The sequence below is a fragment of the Cucumis sativus genome, chromosome 5, assembly GCF_000004075.3.
Source record: "Cucumis sativus cultivar 9930 chromosome 5, Cucumber_9930_V3, whole genome shotgun sequence".
In the NCBI taxonomy this organism is placed as follows: domain Eukaryota; kingdom Viridiplantae; phylum Streptophyta; class Magnoliopsida; order Cucurbitales; family Cucurbitaceae; genus Cucumis; species Cucumis sativus.
The window spans coordinates 30804139-30825862 of record NC_026659.2 but is presented as its reverse complement, the minus strand read 5'-3'; the positions used below and the strand labels follow the sequence as shown (position 1 = coordinate 30825862).

General features: G+C 34.0%; 3 protein-coding genes across 7 annotated transcripts; all 3 read right to left on the bottom strand.

Annotated features, from left to right (window-relative positions):
• Positions 1-1370: 1370 nt before the first annotated feature.
• LOC101210432 (protein FLX-like 2) lies at positions 1371-6828 on the bottom strand. Its single transcript, XM_004141439.3, has 5 exons — positions 6635-6828; positions 5713-6292; positions 5063-5208; positions 4871-4965; positions 1371-1971 (listed from the first exon to the last, which is right to left on the bottom strand). The coding sequence occupies exons 2-5, from the start codon at positions 6270-6272 to the stop codon at positions 1576-1578; spliced, it is 1197 nt and encodes a 398-aa protein (XP_004141487.1). The 5' UTR covers positions 6273-6292; positions 6635-6828; the 3' UTR covers positions 1371-1575.
• Positions 6829-7813: 985 nt separating this feature from the next.
• Positions 7814-16526, bottom strand: LOC101219882 (tryptophan synthase beta chain 2). 5 transcript variants are annotated; one of them, XM_031886249.1, is made up of 10 exons: positions 16369-16526; positions 13968-14169; positions 13138-13263; positions 11658-11726; positions 11269-11380; positions 9895-10222; positions 9501-9717; positions 8549-9086; positions 8371-8469; positions 7814-8255 (listed from the first exon to the last, which is right to left on the bottom strand). In XM_031886249.1, exons 5-10 carry the CDS (start codon positions 11315-11317, stop codon positions 8002-8004), a joined length of 1485 nt encoding a protein of 494 aa, XP_031742109.1. In that variant the 5' UTR covers positions 11318-11380; positions 11658-11726; positions 13138-13263; positions 13968-14169; positions 16369-16526; the 3' UTR covers positions 7814-8001. The 5 variants fall into 5 exon arrangements, with proteins under 5 accessions (XP_031742109.1, XP_031742107.1, XP_011656026.2 ...); XM_031886247.1 differs by having other exon boundaries at positions 11257-11380; positions 16369-16525; XM_011657724.2 differs by lacking the exon at positions 11658-11726 and having other exon boundaries at positions 11257-11380; positions 16369-16525.
• A 987-nt stretch (positions 16527-17513) lies between these two features.
• LOC101219640 (tryptophan synthase beta chain 2) lies at positions 17514-20775 on the bottom strand. Its single transcript, XM_031885431.1, has 6 exons — positions 20607-20775; positions 19600-19927; positions 19256-19472; positions 18302-18839; positions 18127-18225; positions 17514-17994 (listed from the first exon to the last, which is right to left on the bottom strand). The coding sequence occupies exons 1-6, from the start codon at positions 20659-20661 to the stop codon at positions 17741-17743; spliced, it is 1491 nt and encodes a 496-aa protein (XP_031741291.1). The 5' UTR covers positions 20662-20775; the 3' UTR covers positions 17514-17740.
• Between the last annotated feature and the right edge of the window lie 949 nt (positions 20776-21724).

Below are 21724 nucleotides of genomic sequence, written 5' to 3'. Positions count from 1 at the left end.
TTATAAAATTTGACCTTTGATTTGTTCTTCCAAAGTTTTGTTATTATGTTTACATCAATTGAAGGCTGAAAATGTTAGCTTAGCTTTGCTGCCAAAATTAGTTGCATGTGCAATAATGTTAAGGGGAAATAGGTCTCTTTTTTGTCATTATGTTTTACCTTAACTACTTCATTCAATTCCTATACTTTACCTAAATTTCTCGACTTCCATGCTTCCACGTTAAATATACTTAATTATATTCACTATTTCTCATTTCATTTATACTGAATCATTTGAGAAAATAAATTTTCTATCCTTAAATTTGAAAATATTACACTTTTAGTTCTTACCTTCTTGAATTTTAAAATGTTATAATTTTATACTTAAGATTTGAGTTTTGTTTCAACTCGATCTTTAGTTTCGAGTTTTTTTCACTGAATAATCATATATATTTTTTAGTGTTAAAAGAATTATAATTTATTAAGTTTTATATTTTTTAGATACTCACACGATATAAAATTGAGGTTAAGAGTTCAAAACCCTAAAATTGAGGTTAAGAGTTCAAAACCCTAAAATTTAGAGATCAAAACTCAAATCTTCAAATGTAATTGTAATATTACAAAACTATTAGTTGAAATGATTATGAACTAAAAATGTAATATATTGAAACTTAGAAACTTAAAACAAATATTTTCCCCTAAGGTTTACCCTATCTATTGTTACTAGGAAACAAAAGAAATAAAAAATTTCATTGGCTCAACACAAAGTACTTAACCCACAAAGAGTAAGAAAGAAAAGGAAGAGAAAGAGGGATTTGAAAGCCAATAAGTGAACTCGAACATCATACGAACATTATTCAATCAAAATGAAAGGATGAGATTCCTAAGTTGTATGCCCTAGATTTTGACTAAAGTTTTAAAATTAAAATTATATGAATGATAGATACAATTAATTAATGTTATAAACTACATCATTTTCTTTGCATTTAAATATAAGTTATACTTTCTTTTCAGATGACAGTGGGTATGATTTATGTATTACATCCAAACAGACTAATCTTTCTATAAACTTTTCATAAACTACCATCCAAAATGAAAGATCACATCCCATTAACAAAATTCATTAAAAAAGAATGGTTATCTTTCTTCTCTCATTTAATTTCTTTCAAATAATAATAATACAAAGAATTTCCAAAGTAGTTTGATGTGCCATTTCACCTGATGGATGCCTATTTTGACTTTAGCATCAGTAGGTACATTCTTATATGTTTTCGCATCAAACAAATTTCAAAATGCCATTAACGAAGAATATTGAAAAAATAGCTTTTGAGGACATGGGATTTTCTTTAGTTCATTATCATGTTGAAGTTTACTTGATCAGACAGCTGAAAATGATGAATCACTTAACTAGAAATGATTTTGACATTGACGTCAATGCAAAGTTCTCCAATGATTCTTTCAAAGTTTTGTCAAGTAATTGTATTTGATAACAAACTTCTAGCAAAAAAGAACAAAAGTCTTTGCAAATTTGAGGAAATGGCACAACAACTTGGATAAAACATAGTGAAAAAAGGTATTCTCAAATGGTACCTTTGGCTCATCTCCGACCGGGGTTTCCTCCACCTCGAGATTGTCCTTCGAACCCACCACCACGACCAGGTGGTGTTGAGGATCGATAAGGAGCGGTGTTTCCAGGTGCAGCATGTCCACCGGCAACACCTCTAGATTGAGGATCATAGCCAACTCCTCTAGATGCATCATAAGTAGGTAACCCAGGCACGTTGTAACCTGGTCCTCCTCTTTGTCCATCATAACCAGGTCTTTGTGAATCATAAATGGATCCTCTTCCTCCATCATAACCGGGTCCTCGTTGGGGACCCCTTGTAGCATCGAAGTTGGGTCGGTTTGCAGTCGAACCAGTTTGAGGTCCCGTGTATGCGGTTGTACCAGCACTGGATGCACCACCTGCTGTAGCGGGCAGCGGCCCACGTCCCTATTGCATAGTTTCAAAGAGTAACAAATCAGAGAAATAAAACTCAATCAACAATATTGGAGTGTAAACCACTAGTCATGTCCAAAGTAAATAACAAATGGAGAAGATGTAGATAAAACAAGCGCGGTTGAAAGTTGCAGATGAAGTCCTTAATTAGAAGGAAAAAAAACTAAATTTTACTTTCAGTCTCTGAACAATATTCCTAGAAGGTTCATAAACATTAAAAAGTGTCAAGTAAGTCTATCAACTTTCAATAATCTCCAAGTTTTTTCTTTTGGAATCCTATGTTTTTTTAAAAGGACAAGAGTCTCAACTATTATTAATAATGAAAATAGAGAGACAAAGCTTAATGTACGTAAGGAGCATACAAAGAGCAACGAGGGAGGGAAGGGAATCCTATGTTAGAGCCAACTAATGAAATATTTGGTAAGAAAGAAATCAAATCAACAAGTCTTTCAAAATAATAAGGAACTCACATATAATGGATTTTTTATGGTATAATTAGTATGGTTTTGGCTGGGCGTAAATACTCTCCTCTTTTTCATTACTATAGCTTTAATTTCCTAATTTCAAACTGAATAGGTCTTTTCCAATACCTACTCGGGTCCCTGTTTTTTTTTTTTTTTTTGGTTGTATTTCCATACCATCAATGAAATCATTATTTCTTATAAAATCCTTTTTTAAAAAAAATTGAGTTTTGTATCTAATACCTCAGTGTCATATTTGAGATTTTTCAAAATTAAATAATCTGTCAAACACAAAATTCACTGCGTTTCAACCTTTTTTTTTTCTGTAGGCCAATGGGTTTATTGAGAAGAAGGGAAAAAAAAAACAAGGACCTATTAGGTGCACCATTAATAATTAAAGAACATATTGACCTCAAAATAGAAAGTTCATGAACCTATTATAAGGCATTTTAAAGTTTAATGATCAATTGGACACAAATTCAAAGTTTATAGACCTATTAGGTACATTTTAAAGATATTAAAAAAAAACTTTGAAGTATAGGAACCAACTTGAAACGTCATGCTTCTTCATTGTCCTTAATAGAATCCATGAACTATTGAAATGTCAAACTAAAATTAAACAGAGACAAAATTACCAAGGATGGTCCAATGGTCGAGTATCAAAGCTAAGGAAGAATTATAAAATAATGTCGTCATGGACGAACAGTCCAGTTTAGAGCCAAGCTAACACCAAAGAAGTACCAAAAGATAACCCAAATCATGTCGTCATGGTCGAAAAGTTATGTCTCCATAGAATGTGATACAAATCATGTGTCATGTTCAAACAAAGCATAGGACCCAAAACTATGGAAGCGGATTCTTAGAGATAGCTCAGGATGTTAACTCTTACATGAGCAACTAGCCATCAGAAAAATCTGGCGTTTTTCCAAAAAAGAGGAATGAAGCAAGCAAGGTAAGAAGGATTTACATGAGAATAAAAAAGAGTAGTCAAGGGATTATGTACACCATTCGCTGTAACATGTACCTAAAACAAAAATCATGGAGAGGCAACATAATAGAGAAATGCCACCTTCCTTATCCAATAATGCTCTACCCTAAAGTGAAAGTTGAAAGAAAACTCATGTCCAGACAAAGAGAAAGCAAGTGCATGGGACCTCTTTTCTTTTGTTTTTCTTTTGTTTTATTTTTTTGTTTCTGTTTTGTTTTGTTTTTCTTTTTAAAAGAAAAAGACAAATCATATAGTAAAGGGAATAAAGAACATAGAGGAGCATCGCTGATCCATAAATTGTCCAGAAGTGGAACATTGCAGAACCACCTTTAAGAATTTGGTGAAGACTAGAAACTTGAGAAACACTTCAAAATTGCCTCTCACAAGTTGCCTTTTGATCATTATTGTACTGTCTCACTCATTAACATGGTTGTATGTACAAAATCCTACTCCATAACACCGCAGGTTTGGGAAACCTCCGTAACGGCTCTACTTAGCCAAAAGGACAGAATAATTACGTTACAAGTTTCAAATACCCCAACTCACCATTTACAGAAATTTTGAGAAAAAAAACTCACTTTTAGCCATTTTCATAAAATTTCCAACCAGATGATAATTTAAAACCACCCCCTAATGATTGATATACTCTCTCTCCCTCCCTCCCACACTAACGGGTCCTTGAACTTGCGAATTTTGGATTATGAAAGTCCATAGAGCCAACATGATACAACGATACTTGGTTCCATGACTCATATACTGTCCCCAAAAAGAAAGCGCACAGAATTTTCTACAAACCTAGGATGGAATCATAAATAAAGTAAATACGATATAGAATGGAAGTCTCCTTTATAGAAACGGAGTGTTGTGGAGGTTTTTTAACAACCAATTGGAAGGAATGGAACAATCACCTTTCCAATGGAAAAGGAAGTACTTTTGAGAGGTTTTAGAACAAATTATCTTTCATGCTGTCATAGTGCAAATTGACATCTTTTTATAGCTCGTACAATCTCTCTGCTTTTTTTAACAATTGGAGAAATCTAGTCGAGACCTTTTTTTGTATGGTTAGCCTTGTGGCTCTTCTTTGATGAGATGTCCTTTTATAGGCCTTTTAGTTTTTTTTTTTTCTTCTTTCACTTTACCTTAATGAAAAAGGTATAGGTTGGATTGAAACAAGTCTCCTACTCCTAGAGAAGAAAGCTTCCTTTCAGGAAGATGAACATTTCTAAACTTTCTTAACAATTGGAACCCCAAAACCAAGGAGATCTTAGATCATGCTCAAATAAAAGCCTAGGTAAAACTAGGTAGGAAAGAGACATCACGGCCCATTAAATGGTGCTTCTCCTTTTATATCAATAGTAAGAAACATACAAAAAGATAAAAGAACTACAAATTCAAAAACAAAACATCAATTCATGAAAACCAGAAAGTGGAATATGTGACAAACCTGGGCAACACCATAGCCGTCTTCGTAAGTATTTTGTCCAGCTGCATTCCCAGAAGCCTCTATCTCGTTGTTTGGGGTAGTACCATAAGGCCCACCTACGTGCAGTCATCAAAATATCAGTAGAAGATTAAGGGAACTAAGAGAGGATAGGATAATCCCAAAGAAAGTGAGATAAAAAGTAAGCAAGAGCACCATGTCTACGTTCCAAACTAGAAGTGTTCGTCAACTCTGCCCTAAGCTTCTCCAGTTCCCTAGCCATAGTAATATAATTCTTTTCCATCACCTGAAGTGACTCAAGATGATCGTTGTATAGTTTTTTCTCATAGTCATAGGTCGCCCTGCAAGGTCAATAACTAGGTCATGGCATTTTACAAGCAAGGTCATAACAAAATAAAAAATATATATTTTTTTAGAAAAACCCTGAATTAGGAGCAAACTCTGGTCCAGTAAAGGATAGACCATTCCATGCAGTAAACTTTTAAGAAATCAAGGAAAAGTGAGTCCACAGTGGGGTTTTCTTCTTCGTCATGGGAATGTAAGGAAATGTGTTTCATACTAATGAACTACAGTAAACTTCTGAACAATATTAAATAGACACCTTGGCTTAACATTTATAAACACAAGACATAAGCCTCCTAGAAACGGCCAAGGAAAGCAAAAGCCAGGGCAGCATCTATACCCACAAGCCAGAGGCCTAACTAAAAATGCAAAGAAACTGAACTGCAGAAGTTGAAGACTGAACATGATTGAATTCACGCGGCACACATGACGTAACTTAAGTAGTGAAGTAAAATCCTAAAAAGTCCTTGTAAAGTTAAATCAATGCTATACAGATTACACACCTACAATGCTGATATTCCTGCCTCAAACTCTCAAGTTCTGACATCAAAACAGGAACTTGCTGCACATCTCCATGGGCCCTCTGGAGGTCTTGGGTCAAATGTTGCACTCTACTAATAAGTTCCTGCCTTGCTACAATCAAGTTTTGAGCATCTGATTTTGCTTGCTGCAACTCCAACTTAATTGGTTCAGATGCTTTTAACTCTGCTTCCATCTTTGCAATCTTATCAGAAAGATTCCTTGCTTGTTGTTCCCTTTCAGACTTCACAGCTCCTATTTGAGCATGAAGAATTTGCAACTCATGCTGAGCAGCAGCAAGCTCTTGCCGCAAGGTTCCATGTGTAGCAGCAAGCCTCTGATTCTCAGTGGCAAGTTTCTGTATCTCAACATGTTGCCCAGCTAGCTTCTGTTCCATCACTTCTGGCGGAGGCAACATGTCAAATGGAGGAAAGGCACCTGGTGGAGGACGTAGCGCATGACCAAATGCTTCTGGATGCAATACACCAGAACCTTGAAGAGTACGCCTTCCATGTGAAGGAGGAATTCGACCTTTACTCCCCATTTTTAATAGGCCAAAACCACCTAAGTACATAAAACGAAATTCTTAACACAAACTCCGTTACTTTAACAAGCTAAAAACCATATCATGCCACAAAATGATACAAAATCCAACACAATCAACAGCCATTACGTAACTGTAAAACACTGAACCCTAGAAATGCCAATAGAATACAAATTTCCAGCAACAAATCAAACAGAGCAAGAGATAAAAACACCAAAACACATAATCGTTGAACCTTTCGGTCTATGCCCAGTTTAAGACTTTTTATAAAGAGCTTGGATTCACCAATACAAAATACAAAGGAATAAGCCCAACACACCCAACATATTTGGACTGAATGGCGTCAAGAAGAAGAAAAATACCTCAAAAGCTAAACCACCGAGAAATACAGCTTCAACCGCCGCCGGAGGCAACCGTAAAAACGAAAACCACACCGTGAAACACAACGTGAAGGAGACCCACGATTGATTGCAGCCACCTACGGAGACCCACGGCTGAAACTTTCTCTTCCTCCCAAGCGTGGCCGTGAATTTTTCTGGGTTATTGATAAAAATAGCCCTCTTCTTTTAATATTTGATAAAATGACTCATTTCAAGATTTTTGGCTTTTTGATAACTACTCTTTGTTTGTAACTTTTGAAAAATAAATCTATTTTCAAAATTTTTCTAACCATAATTTACGTTCGAAAAAATTACCTATTTAGTCTAAAGTTTTGAAAAATATGTGAGTTTAATTACGAATGTATCGTTTTAGTCCCTAAATATATAAAATGGATTTATCTCCTTCTTAGAGTTTTCAAAATTTGTCTTTTTGGATTGCACCATTTTTAAAATAGGTTTAAAAGATTATGGAAGATTTTTTTTTAAAATAATTATATGATATTTAAAATTAAAAAATTAATAATTTAAGAAAAGCCATTATTTTAGAAATTATTCTTTTAATTTAAAATGTCATATCATTATTTATATAAAATTATAAAGTTATGTAAGATACTTTCATCTAATTCTCCTATTTTTTAAATATTGAGGTTAAAAAAAATTACATTTTCGGTTAAATGGGTCTATTCTTTAAGACTTGAGTACTAAAATGGTAATCTTTCCTAAACATTTTCATCCTAAAAATGGGGTTCTCAGGTAAATTAAAAAAAAAAAATGTCCAAAAACCATTTTTATTAAAAGAAAAATTTTTAAATAACAAAATTTTTTAAATATTATAATATATTTGTAATAGACGATGATATTTTGCTATATTTTATAAATATCCGTGTTCATTTGACTATAACCCTTTGATTTTAGATTATACAAACTTACTTCACCTTTATTAAAACTTCATAGATCAACTAACACAATTTTTATATTATCGACCTCAAAGCGGGAGTTTTCAATTCCTCTGCTTCCATATTGCTAATATATATATATATATATTTCTAAAAATATAATCATGATTTAGGTATGAGTTGTTTTACATTTTAGTATAAGGTTGAGACTTGCTTTTGTTATATTGAATAAGTATTGATAAACTACTAATACACAGATAAGTACTTACTAGTGATACATTAATGTTATATTTATAATAAAATTTGAATGAGCGTTGATATACTATCTATTCATCAATGTTATATTTAAAATAACAATAAAAATAATAAAAACAGAAATAAAGTTCAAATTTTTCCATAAACACTGAAACTTTATTTTCAATAAGTAAATTTATTCAATCTGTATGTATGACTTCAGGCCACCTGAGGAATGGATGTTAATGATTCTTGTATCTTCTCCTTTGCAAAAGAAAGATCTCTAATCCCACCTTGTAGATACTTCTCGTACACTGGCAAGTCAAAGTGACCATGCCCACTCATGGCTGTGAGAATAACTTTCGACTCTCCGGTGTCTCGACAGCGAAGAGCCTCTCGGATAGTTGCAGCAATTGCGTGAGTTGGTTCAGGTGCTGGTATTAGTCCTTCCGATCGAGCAAATTGTACAGCCCCTACAAACAAAAAGAAACTTAGTTGTTGCATTGTTGGCCGGTCATGCAGAGGCAAATTTCTAGTAACTGGTTTATTTTTCGGTTGACTTTAATAAATTTGAGTATGTATCGGTACCTCGAAAGCATTCTGTTTGGGGAAGTGATATAGCTTCCAAAAGACCAAGATTATAGACATGTGAGATCAATGGAGCAATACCATGATACCGCAATCCACCTGCCAAAAACGAGTGAGCCAAGATGATGATCAAGAGAAACAATTAGTTTCAATCATTTGATAGCTTATTATACATTACCAGCGTGGATGGGGTCAGGAATGAAGTTGTGACCAAGTGTATGCATTTTCATTAACGGTGTCATCCCAGCTGTATCGCCATAATCATAAGCATAAACGCCTTTGGTTAACGAAGGACATGCTGCAGGTTCAGCTGCTCTAATAACAGGGTTCATTTTTCCAGCAAGTTTCTCGCGGAGGAAGGGGAAGGCAAGACCTGCGAAGTTTGACCCCCCGCCAGTGCAACCTATTACAACATCCGGGCTCTCACCTAAGGCTTCCATTTGTTTTAGACACTCTTCACCGATGACGGTTTGGTGAAGCAAAACATGGTTGAGAACACTTCCCAAACAGTATCTGGTATCAACATTGAGAGTTGCAATCTCCGTTGCTTCTGAAATGGCAATTCCCAAACTTCCCGAACTTGAGGGGTCAACTTGAAGAAATTTTCTACCTACATCTGTGATATTGGATGGAGATGGGTGTACTTTTGCCCCCCAAGTTTCCATCATTATTCGTCGATACGGTTTTTGATCATAAGAAGCACGCACTTGCCACACCTGTAAAGAAATCACAACATAAAATTTCATGTGATATGTTTCAGAAGTAAGTTAGGAGCTGAGCTTTGATCTGTTTTTTTTTTTACATCTTAATTCAACAACAGTTAATCATTAGAAGTAACTTTAAATTTCTACTTGTTTTGAATCTGTTATCTACCACTTATGAACAAACCAAGCATTTTGCTGACCCTAGGGCTTAGAGAAGTGGGCTATATAAACTCTCTAACCCTAGGAGCACTTCTAATATGTAATTTGAATTATTCTCTTTAATAGTGAACATTTCTTCCTCTACTCATGGATGTAGTTAAGACACAATTGGTGAACCACTAAAATGTCTTTTCTAGTTTTCTTAATTTGTCGATTTCATAACAGTAATATCAAAAAATAAAAAGTTCACAACTAATCTTTCCTTACCTCACAGCCAATACCAAATATGCTGCAAGCAAATGCCAAACTGCATCCCCATTGCCCAGCCCCAGTTTCTGTAACAACATTCTTGACACCTTCTTGTACATTATACCAAACTTGTGGAACAGCAGAGTTGGGTTTATGTGACCCAGAAGGGCTAACTCCTTCATACTTGTAGTAAATTCTAGCAGGTGTGTCAAGAAGCTTCTCTAATCTCTTAGCTCTAACATATATACACATTGAAAAATGCCATTAGATTCTTTAGGAAAAAGGAAGAGATGCAAGTCTGATAACAAAACTTACTGGGAAAGGATTCAAGATGTCATAACAAACAACGATGAGAAAGCGTTGTGTTAAACAAAGCTGCAATGCATGCATTTTAGCAAGACATACCACAGACCTGATCAGAGGAGTTGGGCGCCAAAGCTCGTAAATATCAACAACTTCATCGGGGATGTTTATGTACCGATCGGTACTGGTCTCTTGCTTAATCAATTCATCAGCATAGAGATGTGACAAATCTTCGGGTTTTAATGGTTCAAGAGTCTTGGAATGCAATGGAGGAGGGGGTTTTACAGGAAGATCTGCAACCAGATTGTACCATTGACGTGGGACCTCAACTGACTTCAAATTAGGATTTGATGCTGCTTTTGTTCTATAACCATTTGAAAACCTCAAATGTCTTGGAGTTCTCTTAAGTGAAAAACGTCCAGGCAGTTGCTTATTATCTATGGGGAAATTATCACAACATTGTCAGAATGAAAGTGTTTTCCATACATAATTGACCTGCTTTATTAATATAAAACTGCCAACTCCTCCTATCAAGATTGGAAACCAAGGACAGGAATGCAGTAGACTTCCAAAAAGAAAATAAAAAGGCAAAAGTGAAATCCAGCAATAATCACATGGCTGATCGAAACCAACAAAGAGCTTCACAATAAAACAAGAAATGGAGCATTTCAAGCATCAAGTCAGACAAATCCCATTTCAACACAGATCTCTCTCTCTCATGCAAACAAACTTTTAAATCACCAATTGACCCAAAAGCTTAAGCTGGTGGGTGAAGTAAATTTAATCATGTATCATTAATACTCCTCCTCACTTGTAGGCTTGAAATATTTGAAAGACCCAACAAATGGAAATAAGTATTAAATGAGAGGAAACAACGTAGGAGCTTGAACTTAAAACATCTTGGACCATACTCTCTAATACCTTCTTAAATCACCAATTGACCCAAAAGCCTAAGCTGGTGAGTGAAGGTAAATTTAATTATATATCACTAACATAGTGTCCACATTGGTTAGATATGGAAGAGATAGATGGCATTTAAGTCAAGACAGTTATTCCCATCGGTGTAAAACCTCTTGGCAATTTCAAAAGCAAAACCACAAGGATTTATTTCCAAGTGGACCAATGCAGAGATTGGCTGAGGTTCCATTATCCTTCTTATCATCACCCATCTCACAAATTATATAGAAAAAAATTTCTGGGTTATGTCCAAATGAAAGATCCCACACAGTTTCTACAATTTCATCTCCAAAAATGGCAACAAAACATGATGAATTTGAAGGTAAAAACTCATGAAGCATAAAAAATGGTACAGAATCACTAAAGAAACCATGATCAATATCCACAAGAAGTAAAATAGAAAGAGTTTGTAGGTTTAATCTAATGACAGGTTTATTTCATTCATAACTAACTGAAGTTCCAAACACAAATAACAACAAAAATAGAGAAAAGAAAAAGGGGAGAAAGAAAATGCCTCCAACATTACTGGTGCCTGAAGAAGCTAATGATCCAACAGCATGGAAGGTAGCGGCCATTTTCCAGCAACACTTTTGTGAGTAAAGAGAGAAGAAAGCTTGAGATTTTCTCTATGAATGAAACTGGGGCAAAACAATGAAGAAAACATTAAATTTAGTCTTATTGCAAAACAGGGTTTCCTATGCATATATATTGTTTAAAAGTTTGATCACGAAAAGTTTCTTCCATTCAAGATAATGAATGAAATAGTTCAGTCAGATTTATTCAGTCTTGAGATTCACGATATATTTAAAATTCTCTTTAGATAAACAAAGAGTGGAGTTACTTATCTCTTTCCCCTAAACCCTAAAGAGTAGAGTTACTTATCTCTCTAAAAAAGGAAAAAAAGAGTAGAGTTACTTTTTTAGCCAAACATGCCCAACGTTGAAGTTATCATCCTCCTGGTTCTACTATAAAATAGTTTGGATCCTAAAATAATATTTAAAAAAAAACAATTAATGATAGAATTGAATTGCAAGATCGAATCGTTGAGTTTTAAAGTGATAATAGTCTCTTATCATTAAGATATGTTCGAATTGATATAAAATTTTGTTAGTTTAGTACTTATATGACAAACAAATGACGTTAAGTATTAACCTTTCAAATATATTTAAGAAATTAAGAGGATGTTTGGGCAAGGATTGTCTAAAACTAGAATAACCACCTCTAGTTACAGTAACTACTATGCCTGGCTGCGCCTGCTAATCCTCCCCCTCCCCCTCTCCCATTGTTCTTTGTATGTCCCTCATGTACATTGAGCTTTGTCTCTCTATTTTCAATATTATTAATAGTGGCTCATATCCTTTTAAAAAAAAAGTTACAGTAACTACTATTTTATCTCCCCAATTAGCTATAGACAATACTATTTCAAAACCCCCAATTTACTACAAAATTTATTGTTTGCTACAATGCTTACCATTTTACATTCATCATTTTTTTTATTCTTTGCTATAATGTTAACTTTTTCTTTCTCAAACTAAACTAGTTTAAACCTCAAACATATACTATCTTAACCCAAACTAAAATAATTTACACCCAAACACAAACTATTATGATCCAACTATAATAACCTAGGCCTATAATTATCAACCCCTTGCTCCAAACGGCCCTTAAATGGTCTTTGTCATCTCTTCTTTCACAATTTGTGGGGTTGGAGAATCAAACCTCTAACCTCAAGGTTGACAACACATACTTGATGTCAGTTGAATTATGTTCTTTTTGTTATCTAATATGATGCAAATAGATATCTTTTCTAATTGTTTTTTAATGTAAACAAAATTTGGGGAAACAAAAAATATTGATTATATATATGTATACACACACAGGGATGTTGATAAAAATGTTGAGATCTCCATCTATGGAAAGGTTGATGAAAAATATTGATAAAATATGGATGTGAAACTGAATGAATACTTTTGGAAAAATAATAAAAGTAAAAAGAATAGTAATAATAAATTAGTAATTAAAAACTTTTCCTTTCTAATAGTCAAGGAATACTTTTAAAAAACAATTGAAGTAAAAAGAAAGTAAATACAAAAATATTTAAATTGGTAATTAAACACTTCATCTCAATGAATACTTTTGAAAAAAAAATATTAAAAAAAATATTTAAATAGCAATTAAACACCTCACCTTTTCAAAAGTCAATGACTACTTAAAAAAAAATTAAATTAATAATTATACACTCTACCTTTCTAAAAGTTAGTAGGTTTATTGTTTATATCATACCAGTAACATTTTGTTGTTTATTTTTTATGTTTTATATATTTTTTTATGTTATAATAGAAATGTCAATTCAACATTCATGTCAACCTAGAACTCATGAAAATAAGAAAGACACCTGGTGGAGGACGTAGCCCATGACCAAATGCTTCTGGATGCAATACACCAAAACCTGGAAGAGTGCGTCTTCCATGTGGAAGTGGAATACGACCTTTACTGCCCATTTTGAATAGGGAAAAATCACCTATGTACATAGAAAGAAATTCTTAACACAAACTCCATTCCTTTAACTGGCAAAAAACCGTATGACGTGAATGATACAAATCCAACTCAATCAATCACCTTCTTACAACAATTTTCATTGATGAAATGAAAAGAGACTAATGTTCAAATTAAAGAAACTAGGGTATGTTTGATAGAAAATTTGAAAAATGGAATTAAATGAAAACAAAGTTGAATTTCATGCATTCAGATATGTATTTGGTAGCATAGATCAGAAATCAAATTATAATTTAAACAATTGTACTAACCCACTAAATATCAATTGAGAATAAACTACTATTAATTTAATTAGGAACATATTTTAAGTTAAGAAAATTGTGTTAAGAAATTGTATAATTATTATTTTGTAATATTATATAATTTATACGATAAATTGAAAATTGGTCCTTATGGGTTGGAGGAAGTTAGAATTCAGATCTTATAACTTATAATTAGAATTTACTACATACTGTTTGATAAAATGGTAGAAACTATTAAAGATGGTTTAACAAACCGTATGAAACCATATACAAAGTTATATCAAACCATATGGACTAATTCTAACTTTTAAAACCGTATAGACTAACTTCTAACATTATCAAAACCATAGGAACCTATCATTGAGAAGATCGAGTGAAGGCTTAAAGGTTGGAGTGGTACCAATATCTCCAGAGGTGAAAGACTTACCTTGATTGAAGTCACTCTATAAAATCTCCCTACATACTAATTACCACCTCTCTCTCTTCAAAATCTCTCCCAAGGTTGCTGGTCATATTGGGAAGCTATACAGGAAACTTTCTGAGGAATGGAAACAAGGATAAAGGAGGCATCCACTCTATATGATGCCAGAAAGTTCAGCTCCCCATTACTGAGGGTGGTCTTGGAATACCTGATATCAAGAAGAACAATAGTCTATTGGCAAAATGGATTTGGAGATATCATTTCAAAAGGGAGGCGTTATGGAGATGAAGTATTGATGCTATCTTAAGCAAACTCGCTGTAGCTATCTTAAGCAATCTAAGAAGCACGAATATGGATACGAGACACAGATACAACATGACAAGGACACCGCAAAATGCCATATTTTCAAAATTAAGGACACGACACTGCAAGGACACGTTTATTAAAATATTCATTTTTTAAAAACATATATCATTCTTATAGTAAAAGAAAACTCATAGTAAATGAGTTGATGCATTTATATGCTTAAAAAAACTTAGTTTGATGTATCCTGCACTCAAAAGGTCATTATTTCAATCATATATGTGTCTTTTTAGTCTACTCAACAAGTGTTCGATGCATGTCTAATGCATTTGTTGCACTAACAAATGTCCAACATAACCATCATGAGTTAGCCTAAGGGAGACATATTATCAATAACTAACTTAGAGATAGTGGGTTCAATCCATGGTGGCCACCTACCTAGAAATTAGTTTCCTATGAATTTCTTTGACACCCAAATGTTGAAAGGTTAGGCGGGTTATCCCGTGAGATTCGTCGTGGTGTGCGTAAGCTGGCCCAGACACCCATGGATACAAAAAAAATGTATGATACGCATCCACTAGGTGTCAGAGTGTCTGACACGAACACGCTAGCCAAACTAAAGTGTTTGTGCTTCTAAGTAAGTAATCAAAAGTCCCTAGGCTAGGATCAACAATCGCACTAGGCTATCTCAAGCTCAACTATGTTGATACACCAATAACACCCTCGTCACATCCCAAAATGAAAAATGAAAATTACAATAGAAAACTAGATGTCATAAAGACATAATTACATAGCTTGAATAAAAGCATTCCAATTGAGACAAATATCTTGAGTTGAATAAGCATAAAACTTATCGAAAATGGAGCTTTGACGCTAGCAATCTCAAAGCGATGTCAATTCATAGAGGTAAGTACAGATGACCTATTCTTGGGCGCCTTTAGGTTTCGTGACACACCCCTTGCAAACTAAAGATTTATAATCTTTTGCTTACATCATAGGGCAATTTTAAACACATATTCATATTGCGTTCGAGTCTAACCATACAACCTGAGTAATTTTCAATAACCCTAGCCCCATTTGATGAATAAAAACACGACGACAATTTAAACCTGTTTGGACCTTCCAAACTTGGTGCGCGACAATGAACCTTCCAACTTGATGTTTTTATCAAATCTCTGACCTGATTTCATGACATAGAGTGCCATAAAATCTTACTTTACACCAAATTGGGAGTGCACGAACCTTTCAGGAATTTAGGGTTAAATATTCATGCCTGTCACGATATGGATTACTCTCAATTTGGTGTAAAGAAAGATTTCATGTCGCAAGGTGTTATGAAATCAGGTCAAGAATTTGAGAAAACATCGGACTGGAAGGTTCATTGCAACCGTGAACTGATTTTCAAAGGTCCAAACAGGTTTAAACTGTAATCGCGTTAAAGATTCATCAAATAGGGCTAAGGATTCATCAAATAGGGCTAAGGCCATGGAAAATTACTCGCGGATGTGAATATTAACTCTGAAACTGCCCTATGACACAAATGGAAGGTTATAAATCATAATTTTGCAAGGGATCACGAAACTTAAAAGGAGCCCAAAACCAGGTCATCTGCCCAAAACCTCCCATTTCGTAACTGTAAAAGTAAGGGTAATTGTAATTGATGGTCATTTTCGCAATAATAATTAAGGATATAGCAACATTTAAAAATATTTGCAAATATAGCAAAACTATCGCTGATAGATCGATATTTGCAACATGGTTTATCGGTGATAGACTCATATCGTTGATAGAATTTGACAAATTTTGCTATATTTACAATTTCTTTAAAATGTTGCTATGTACTTAATTATTTTGAATGTAATGGTTAAATTTGCGACTATCCTAAAAGTAAAACAATGAACCCTAGAAATGCCCAATTGAAAGAAAATTTACAGCAACAAATTAAACAGAGCAAGGGATAAGACATCAAAATTGATGGTCGTCCTACAACCCAGTTTGATACTTTAACTAAGAGCATCAATTCACCAATATAGAATACAATGGAATAAACCCACTCCCAACCCAATATATTCGGACTGAATCGCGTCAACAACAATGAAAATACCTCACAAGCTAAGCCGCCGTGAAACAGAGCTTCAACCGCCGCCGGAGGCTGCCGTAAAAGCAAACCCACACCGTTTCCAATCTGTTGAACAAGACCCACGATTGATTCCGGCCATCTTCTGAGACCGTCAGGAACTACTTTCGGTTCAAACAGTTCAAAATCTAAAAACATTAAAATATAAATTCAATTCTTTTTTTAAAAAACACAAATCAATTTATTTTCTTAATAAATTCTATAATAATTACATAAATTTTTAGGTTTACAAATTTGGTTTATTTTCATATATAATTTTTAATTTTTTTTAAATCAAGTTATTTATTTTTTTAAAAAAATCTTAAAATAATTTATAATTAATTTTTTTTACAATTAGGTTTTTAGTTTTTGAAAATTATTTTTTTCTTATTAGTTTTAACTATTGATTTTAGATAATATAAAATTTTAAGTCTAGTTGGATAACCAAACAAAAAAACGAAATGGTTATCAAACAGAGTATTCATATTTTGACACTTTAATTTACGATAATATAAACTTATCATTTTACTTTTATTTTAAAATATATTTGAAAGCTTCTCGTCTCTCATCCTATCATCACGTTGAATAAAAATGATAAAAATGCTCAATCAAATTGTATGTCCAGCAAATATAGCTCAAATAATACAATTGCTTACTTTATCTACTTCAAATTATATCTCTATAGGTTCGATTTCTCTATCCCACGTATTGTCAAGAAGAACGTATTTCTAAAAACAAAAATATGATTTAGGATCTAGGTGAGTTGTTTTGTATTTTAGATTAAGTTTTCGTTGTTTTTATTTATATTGAATAAGTATTAACGTGCACTAATACACTAGTGGGATATACTTAAAACGATGCATCAATGTTATATTTAAAATAAAATTTGAATGAGTATTGATATACTATTGATACACCAAAGTTTTTATTTAAAACATGCGATAAGAATGAAATATTTACCCCACAACGAATGTAAGTTTGCCTTTGAGAATGAGCATACGTGAATTAAACACGTTTAGTTCAATTTAATCACATATTAATACGAATCGAACCGTTGCAAGTTGACGACAATATAATAGAAAAATAATACTTCAAAACAAATGAATAAAAGTTCAAATTTAAGTCGAACGAACAACAAATGAAGGCTTACGTAGATTTATAAATGCGATATATCAATGATACAATTTGCTTTATTAAATATATTACTGAAATACCATTGGTACATAACAACAACAATAAAGTTTAAACTTTTAAGGCAAATTAAAAAGGAAAAGCATACCAAGCCAACACAATAATCTTACAGCCTAAACACTAAAATTTTATTTTCAATGGGAAAATTGAATCTTAATATATAAAGATGTTAGGCCACCTGAGGTATGGTGGTTAGTGATTCCTGTATCTTCTCATTTGCAAAAGAAAGATCTGAAATGCCTCCTTGTAGATACTTCTCATAAGCTGGCAAGTCAAAGTGACCATGCCCACACATGGCTGTGAGAATAACTTTTGATTCTCCGGTTTCTCGACAGCGAAGAGCCTCTCGGATAGTTGCAGCTATGGCGTGAGTTGGCTCGGGTGCTGGTATTAGTCCTTCCGATCGAGCAAATTGTATGGCACCTACAAACAAAAACAAATTTCGTTTGTTTGCATCGTTGGGAAGTTATGCAGAGCCGAATTACTAATAATTGGCTTTATTTTCCAGAGCACATATTGGTTAACATTAGGATATATTTGCGTATGTATTGGTACCTTGAAAGCATTCTGTCTGGGGAAGTGATATAGCTTCCAGAAGACCAAGATTATAGACATGTGAGATCAATGGAGCCATACCATGATACCGCAACCCACCTGCCGAAAACGAGTAAGCTTTGATGATCAAGAGAAACAAATAGTTCAAATCTTTTGATAGCTTATTATACATTACCTGCGTGGATGGGGTCAGGAATAAAGTTGTGACCAAGTGTGTGCATTTTCATCAACGGCGTCATCCCGGCTGTATCGCCATAATCATAAGCGTAAACGCCTTTGGTTAACGAAGGACATGCTGCAGGTTCAACTGCTCTAATAACAGGGTTTATATTTCCAGCAAGTTTTTCACGGAGGAATGGGAAGCTAAGACCTGCAAAATTTGATCCTCCACCTGTGCAACCGATGATGAGATCTGGGGTCTCACCTAAGGCTTCCAGTTGTTTCAGACACTCTTCACCGATAACGGTTTGGTGAAGCAAAACATGATTGAGAACACTTCCCAAACAGTATTTGGTATCAGCATTGAGGGCTGCAACCTCCACAGCTTCTGAAATTGCAATTCCCAAACTTCCCGGGCTTGATGGGTCAACTTGAAGAAACTTTCTCCCTGCATCCGTGATATCAGATGGAGATGGGTGTACTTTTGCTCCCCAAGTTTCCATCATCATTCGTCGATATGGTTTTTGATCATAAGACGCACGCACTTGCCACACCTATATGAAGAAATCACTACATAAAATTTCATGTGAAACGTTTCAGAAGCATGTAAGAAGCTTAACTTTGATCCTTTTTTTTCTCTGACATCTAAATTCAACAATAGAATGCCTTAAATCTGTTATTCAGCGCTTTGAACTATCAAGTACAATGGTCTTGCCGCCCTCATAGTTTAGAGAAGTGAGTTATATAAACTTTTTAACCCTAAGTGTGCCTCCAATGTGTAATTTGAACTATTCTCTCTAATAGCAAACCTTTCTCCCTTTGCATGTGGACGTAATTACCTACCACACAGTTAGTGAATACATCTGTGTGTTTATTTTCTATTGTTTATGCTTTTCTGCTTATATTTATTTGTCGATTTCATAACAATACTATTTTAAATAGAAAAAGTTTTACAACTGTTGTTTCTTACCTCACAGCCAATACCAAATATGCTGCAAGCAAAGGCTAAACTGCATCCCCATTGCCCAGCCCCAGTTTCTGTAACAACATTCTTGACACCTTCTTGTGCATTATACCAAACTTGTGGAACAGCAGAGTTGGGTTTATGTGACCCAGCTGGGCTAACTCCTTCATACTTGTAGTAAATCCTAGCTGGTGTGTCAAGAAGCTTCTCTAATCTCTTAGCTCTAACATATGTATATAGAAAAATGGCATTAGATTCTTTAAGAGTAATGAAAAGATGCAAGAATGATCAAAATATTAACAAACAAGCCTGCAATCCTACCATACATTTTAGAAAGACATACCACAGACCTGATCAAAGGAGTTGGGCGCCAAAGCCCATAGATATCAACAACTTCATCGGGGATGTTTATGTACCGCTCAGTACTGGCCTCTTGCTTAATCAATTCATCAGGAAAGAGATGCGACAAATCTTCAGGTTTTATTGGTTCATAAGTCTTGGGGTGCAATGGAGGGGGAGGTTTTACAGGAAGATCTGCAACCAGATTGTACCATTGGCGTGGGACCTCAACTGCCTTCAAATTAGGATTTGAAGCTGCTTTTGTTCTATAACCATTTGAAAACCTCAAATGTGCTGGAACTCTCTTAAGTGAAAGACATCCAGGCAATTGCTCCCCAACTGAGTCGAAAAGGTTTAAATTTATCAAAGATGAGGGGTAATTATCACAACATTGTCAAAATGGAAGTGTTTTCCTTAGCTAAATTGACCTGCTCTATTCATGAAAAACTGCCAACTCTTTTCAAGATTGGAAACCAAAGACAGGAAAATAAACAGACAAAAGTGAAATCCAGCAATAATCACATGTCTGAATAAAACCAACAAAGAGCTTCCAAAAAAAAAAAGTCCACATTAGTCACAGAAAGATAAAACCTCTACATGATTTCAAAAGCAAAACCACGAGGGTTTATGTCCGAAGTGACCAATAGAGATAGGTGGAGGTTCTGTTGTCCTTATCATCATCCATCTCACAAATTACAGACAAAAAAAAAAAGTACTTCTGGGTTATGTCCGAACAAAAGATCCCAGACAATTTCTACAATTCCATTTCCAAAAATGGCAACAAAACATGATGAATTTGAAGGTAAAAACTCAAATAACAACCTGGGTCAAGACTCAAGAAGCATAGAAAGGTACAGAATCACCAAACAAAGCACGATCAGTATCCACAAGTAGTAAAATGAAAAGGGTTTGCAGGTCTAATCTAATTAAAGGTATATTTCATGGCTAACTGAAGTCCTAAACACAAATAACAACAAAAATAGTAAAAAGAAAACGGGGGAAATATGAAGTGCCTTGCCATTATTGATGCTTGAAGAAGTTAAAGATCCAACAGTAAGGAAGGTAGCGGCCATTTTCCAAATTTGAACCCTAATGAGTATAAAGAGAGAAGGAAGGTTGAGAATTCCTCTATGGATGAAATTTGGTGCCAAGCAATGAACGAAGGTCAAACGAGAAGAGAAGGCAGCCTGGAAAAGTATTGCCAAACAGGGGTTTATATATTGTTCAAAAGTTTAACAATGATTTATGATAGAATTGAAAGATCGCGTCATCGAATTTTGAAGTAATAACAGTCTCTTAATCAAATTGATATAAAATTTTGTTAGTTTAGCACTTACATGATAACAAATGGCACTAAGTATTAAACTTTGAATGTCACTCAATATCCACCCGTTGTGGTTGAGTGACTATCCAGATGAGGTCATTTTACTTCAATGTGACTTTAAACAATATTATGGAGAGTCTCTTTCTTTATTGGTGAGCTAAATTCTTTTGCTCGTGGAGTGATTGATGAGTCTTTCCCTTATGTGAGCCATATTCACAATGTATTGATGAATTCCCTCCCATCCAAGGCATTGTAAAAACAACTTTATTTTCTTTTCTAATCTCCTTACCTTGAGTGATTTTCATTACTTGTAACTTGGAATATTATTCTATAGTGATTTTGTTGTGTTTTATATTAAAAAAAAAATTATACCAAATTTAAATGTGGATATCTTTTTAAATATTTGAAATTCAAAATTTGAATAAAAATGAGAATAATTATATAATAGAGGTTTTTTCAAAAATAAAAAAAATAACAAATTATTTAAGTTCCATACAAACAAAACTGTTAAAAGAAAAAATTTATTAAACTTGATTTTTATGTACAGTTTTTACATATATTTATGGCAATTGTGTGAAATACTTACCAAGACTTTGTAGTCAAAGAATACCCCACATGTGGTCTCCCTTCCTCGCTAGTACCATCCAAATATATATATATATTGTTTTCGTGTGCACACGAAATAAGTGATAAAATCGTGGATCTTGTGCACAATTTCTAAAATTCGTGGACCTATCGAGGACCACACGAAATAAGTGATAAAATCGTGGATCTTGTGCACAATTTCTAAAATTCGTGGACCTATCGAGGAC

Excerpts from the sequence above, each read along its gene's own strand:
- LOC101219882 (XM_031886247.1), bottom strand. The coding sequence starts at position 11,317 with ATGGCCGCTACCTTCCATGCTGTTGGATCATTAGCTTCTTCAGGCACC. Across the intron at positions 9,087-9,500 it reads TATTTGGTATTGGCTGTGAG|GTGTGGCAAGTGCGTGCTTC; the intron begins GTAAGGAAAGAT and ends ATTTCTTTACAG. Across the intron at positions 8,256-8,370 it reads CCAAACAGAATGCTTTCGAG|GGGCTGTACAATTTGCTCGA; the intron begins GTACCGATACAT and ends TTTTGTTTGTAG.
- LOC101219640 (XM_031885431.1), bottom strand. The coding sequence starts at position 20,661 with ATGGCCGCTACCTTCCTTACTGTTGGATCTTTAACTTCTTCAAGCATC. Across the intron at positions 19,928-20,606 it reads TTCTTCAAGCATCAATAATG|TTGGGGAGCAATTGCCTGGA; the intron begins GCAAGGCACTTC and ends TTTTCGACTCAG. Across the intron at positions 19,473-19,599 it reads CGCCCAACTCCTTTGATCAG|AGCTAAGAGATTAGAGAAGC; the intron begins GTCTGTGGTATG and ends TACATATGTTAG.
- LOC101210432 (XM_004141439.3), bottom strand. The coding sequence starts at position 6,272 with ATGGGGAGTAAAGGTCGAATTCCTCCTTCACATGGAAGGCGTACTCTT. Across the intron at positions 5,209-5,712 it reads CAGGAATATCAGCATTGTAG|GGCGACCTATGACTATGAGA; the intron begins GTGTGTAATCTG and ends TTGACCTTGCAG. Across the intron at positions 1,972-4,870 it reads ACGGCTATGGTGTTGCCCAG|GGACGTGGGCCGCTGCCCGC; the intron begins GTTTGTCACATA and ends ACTATGCAATAG.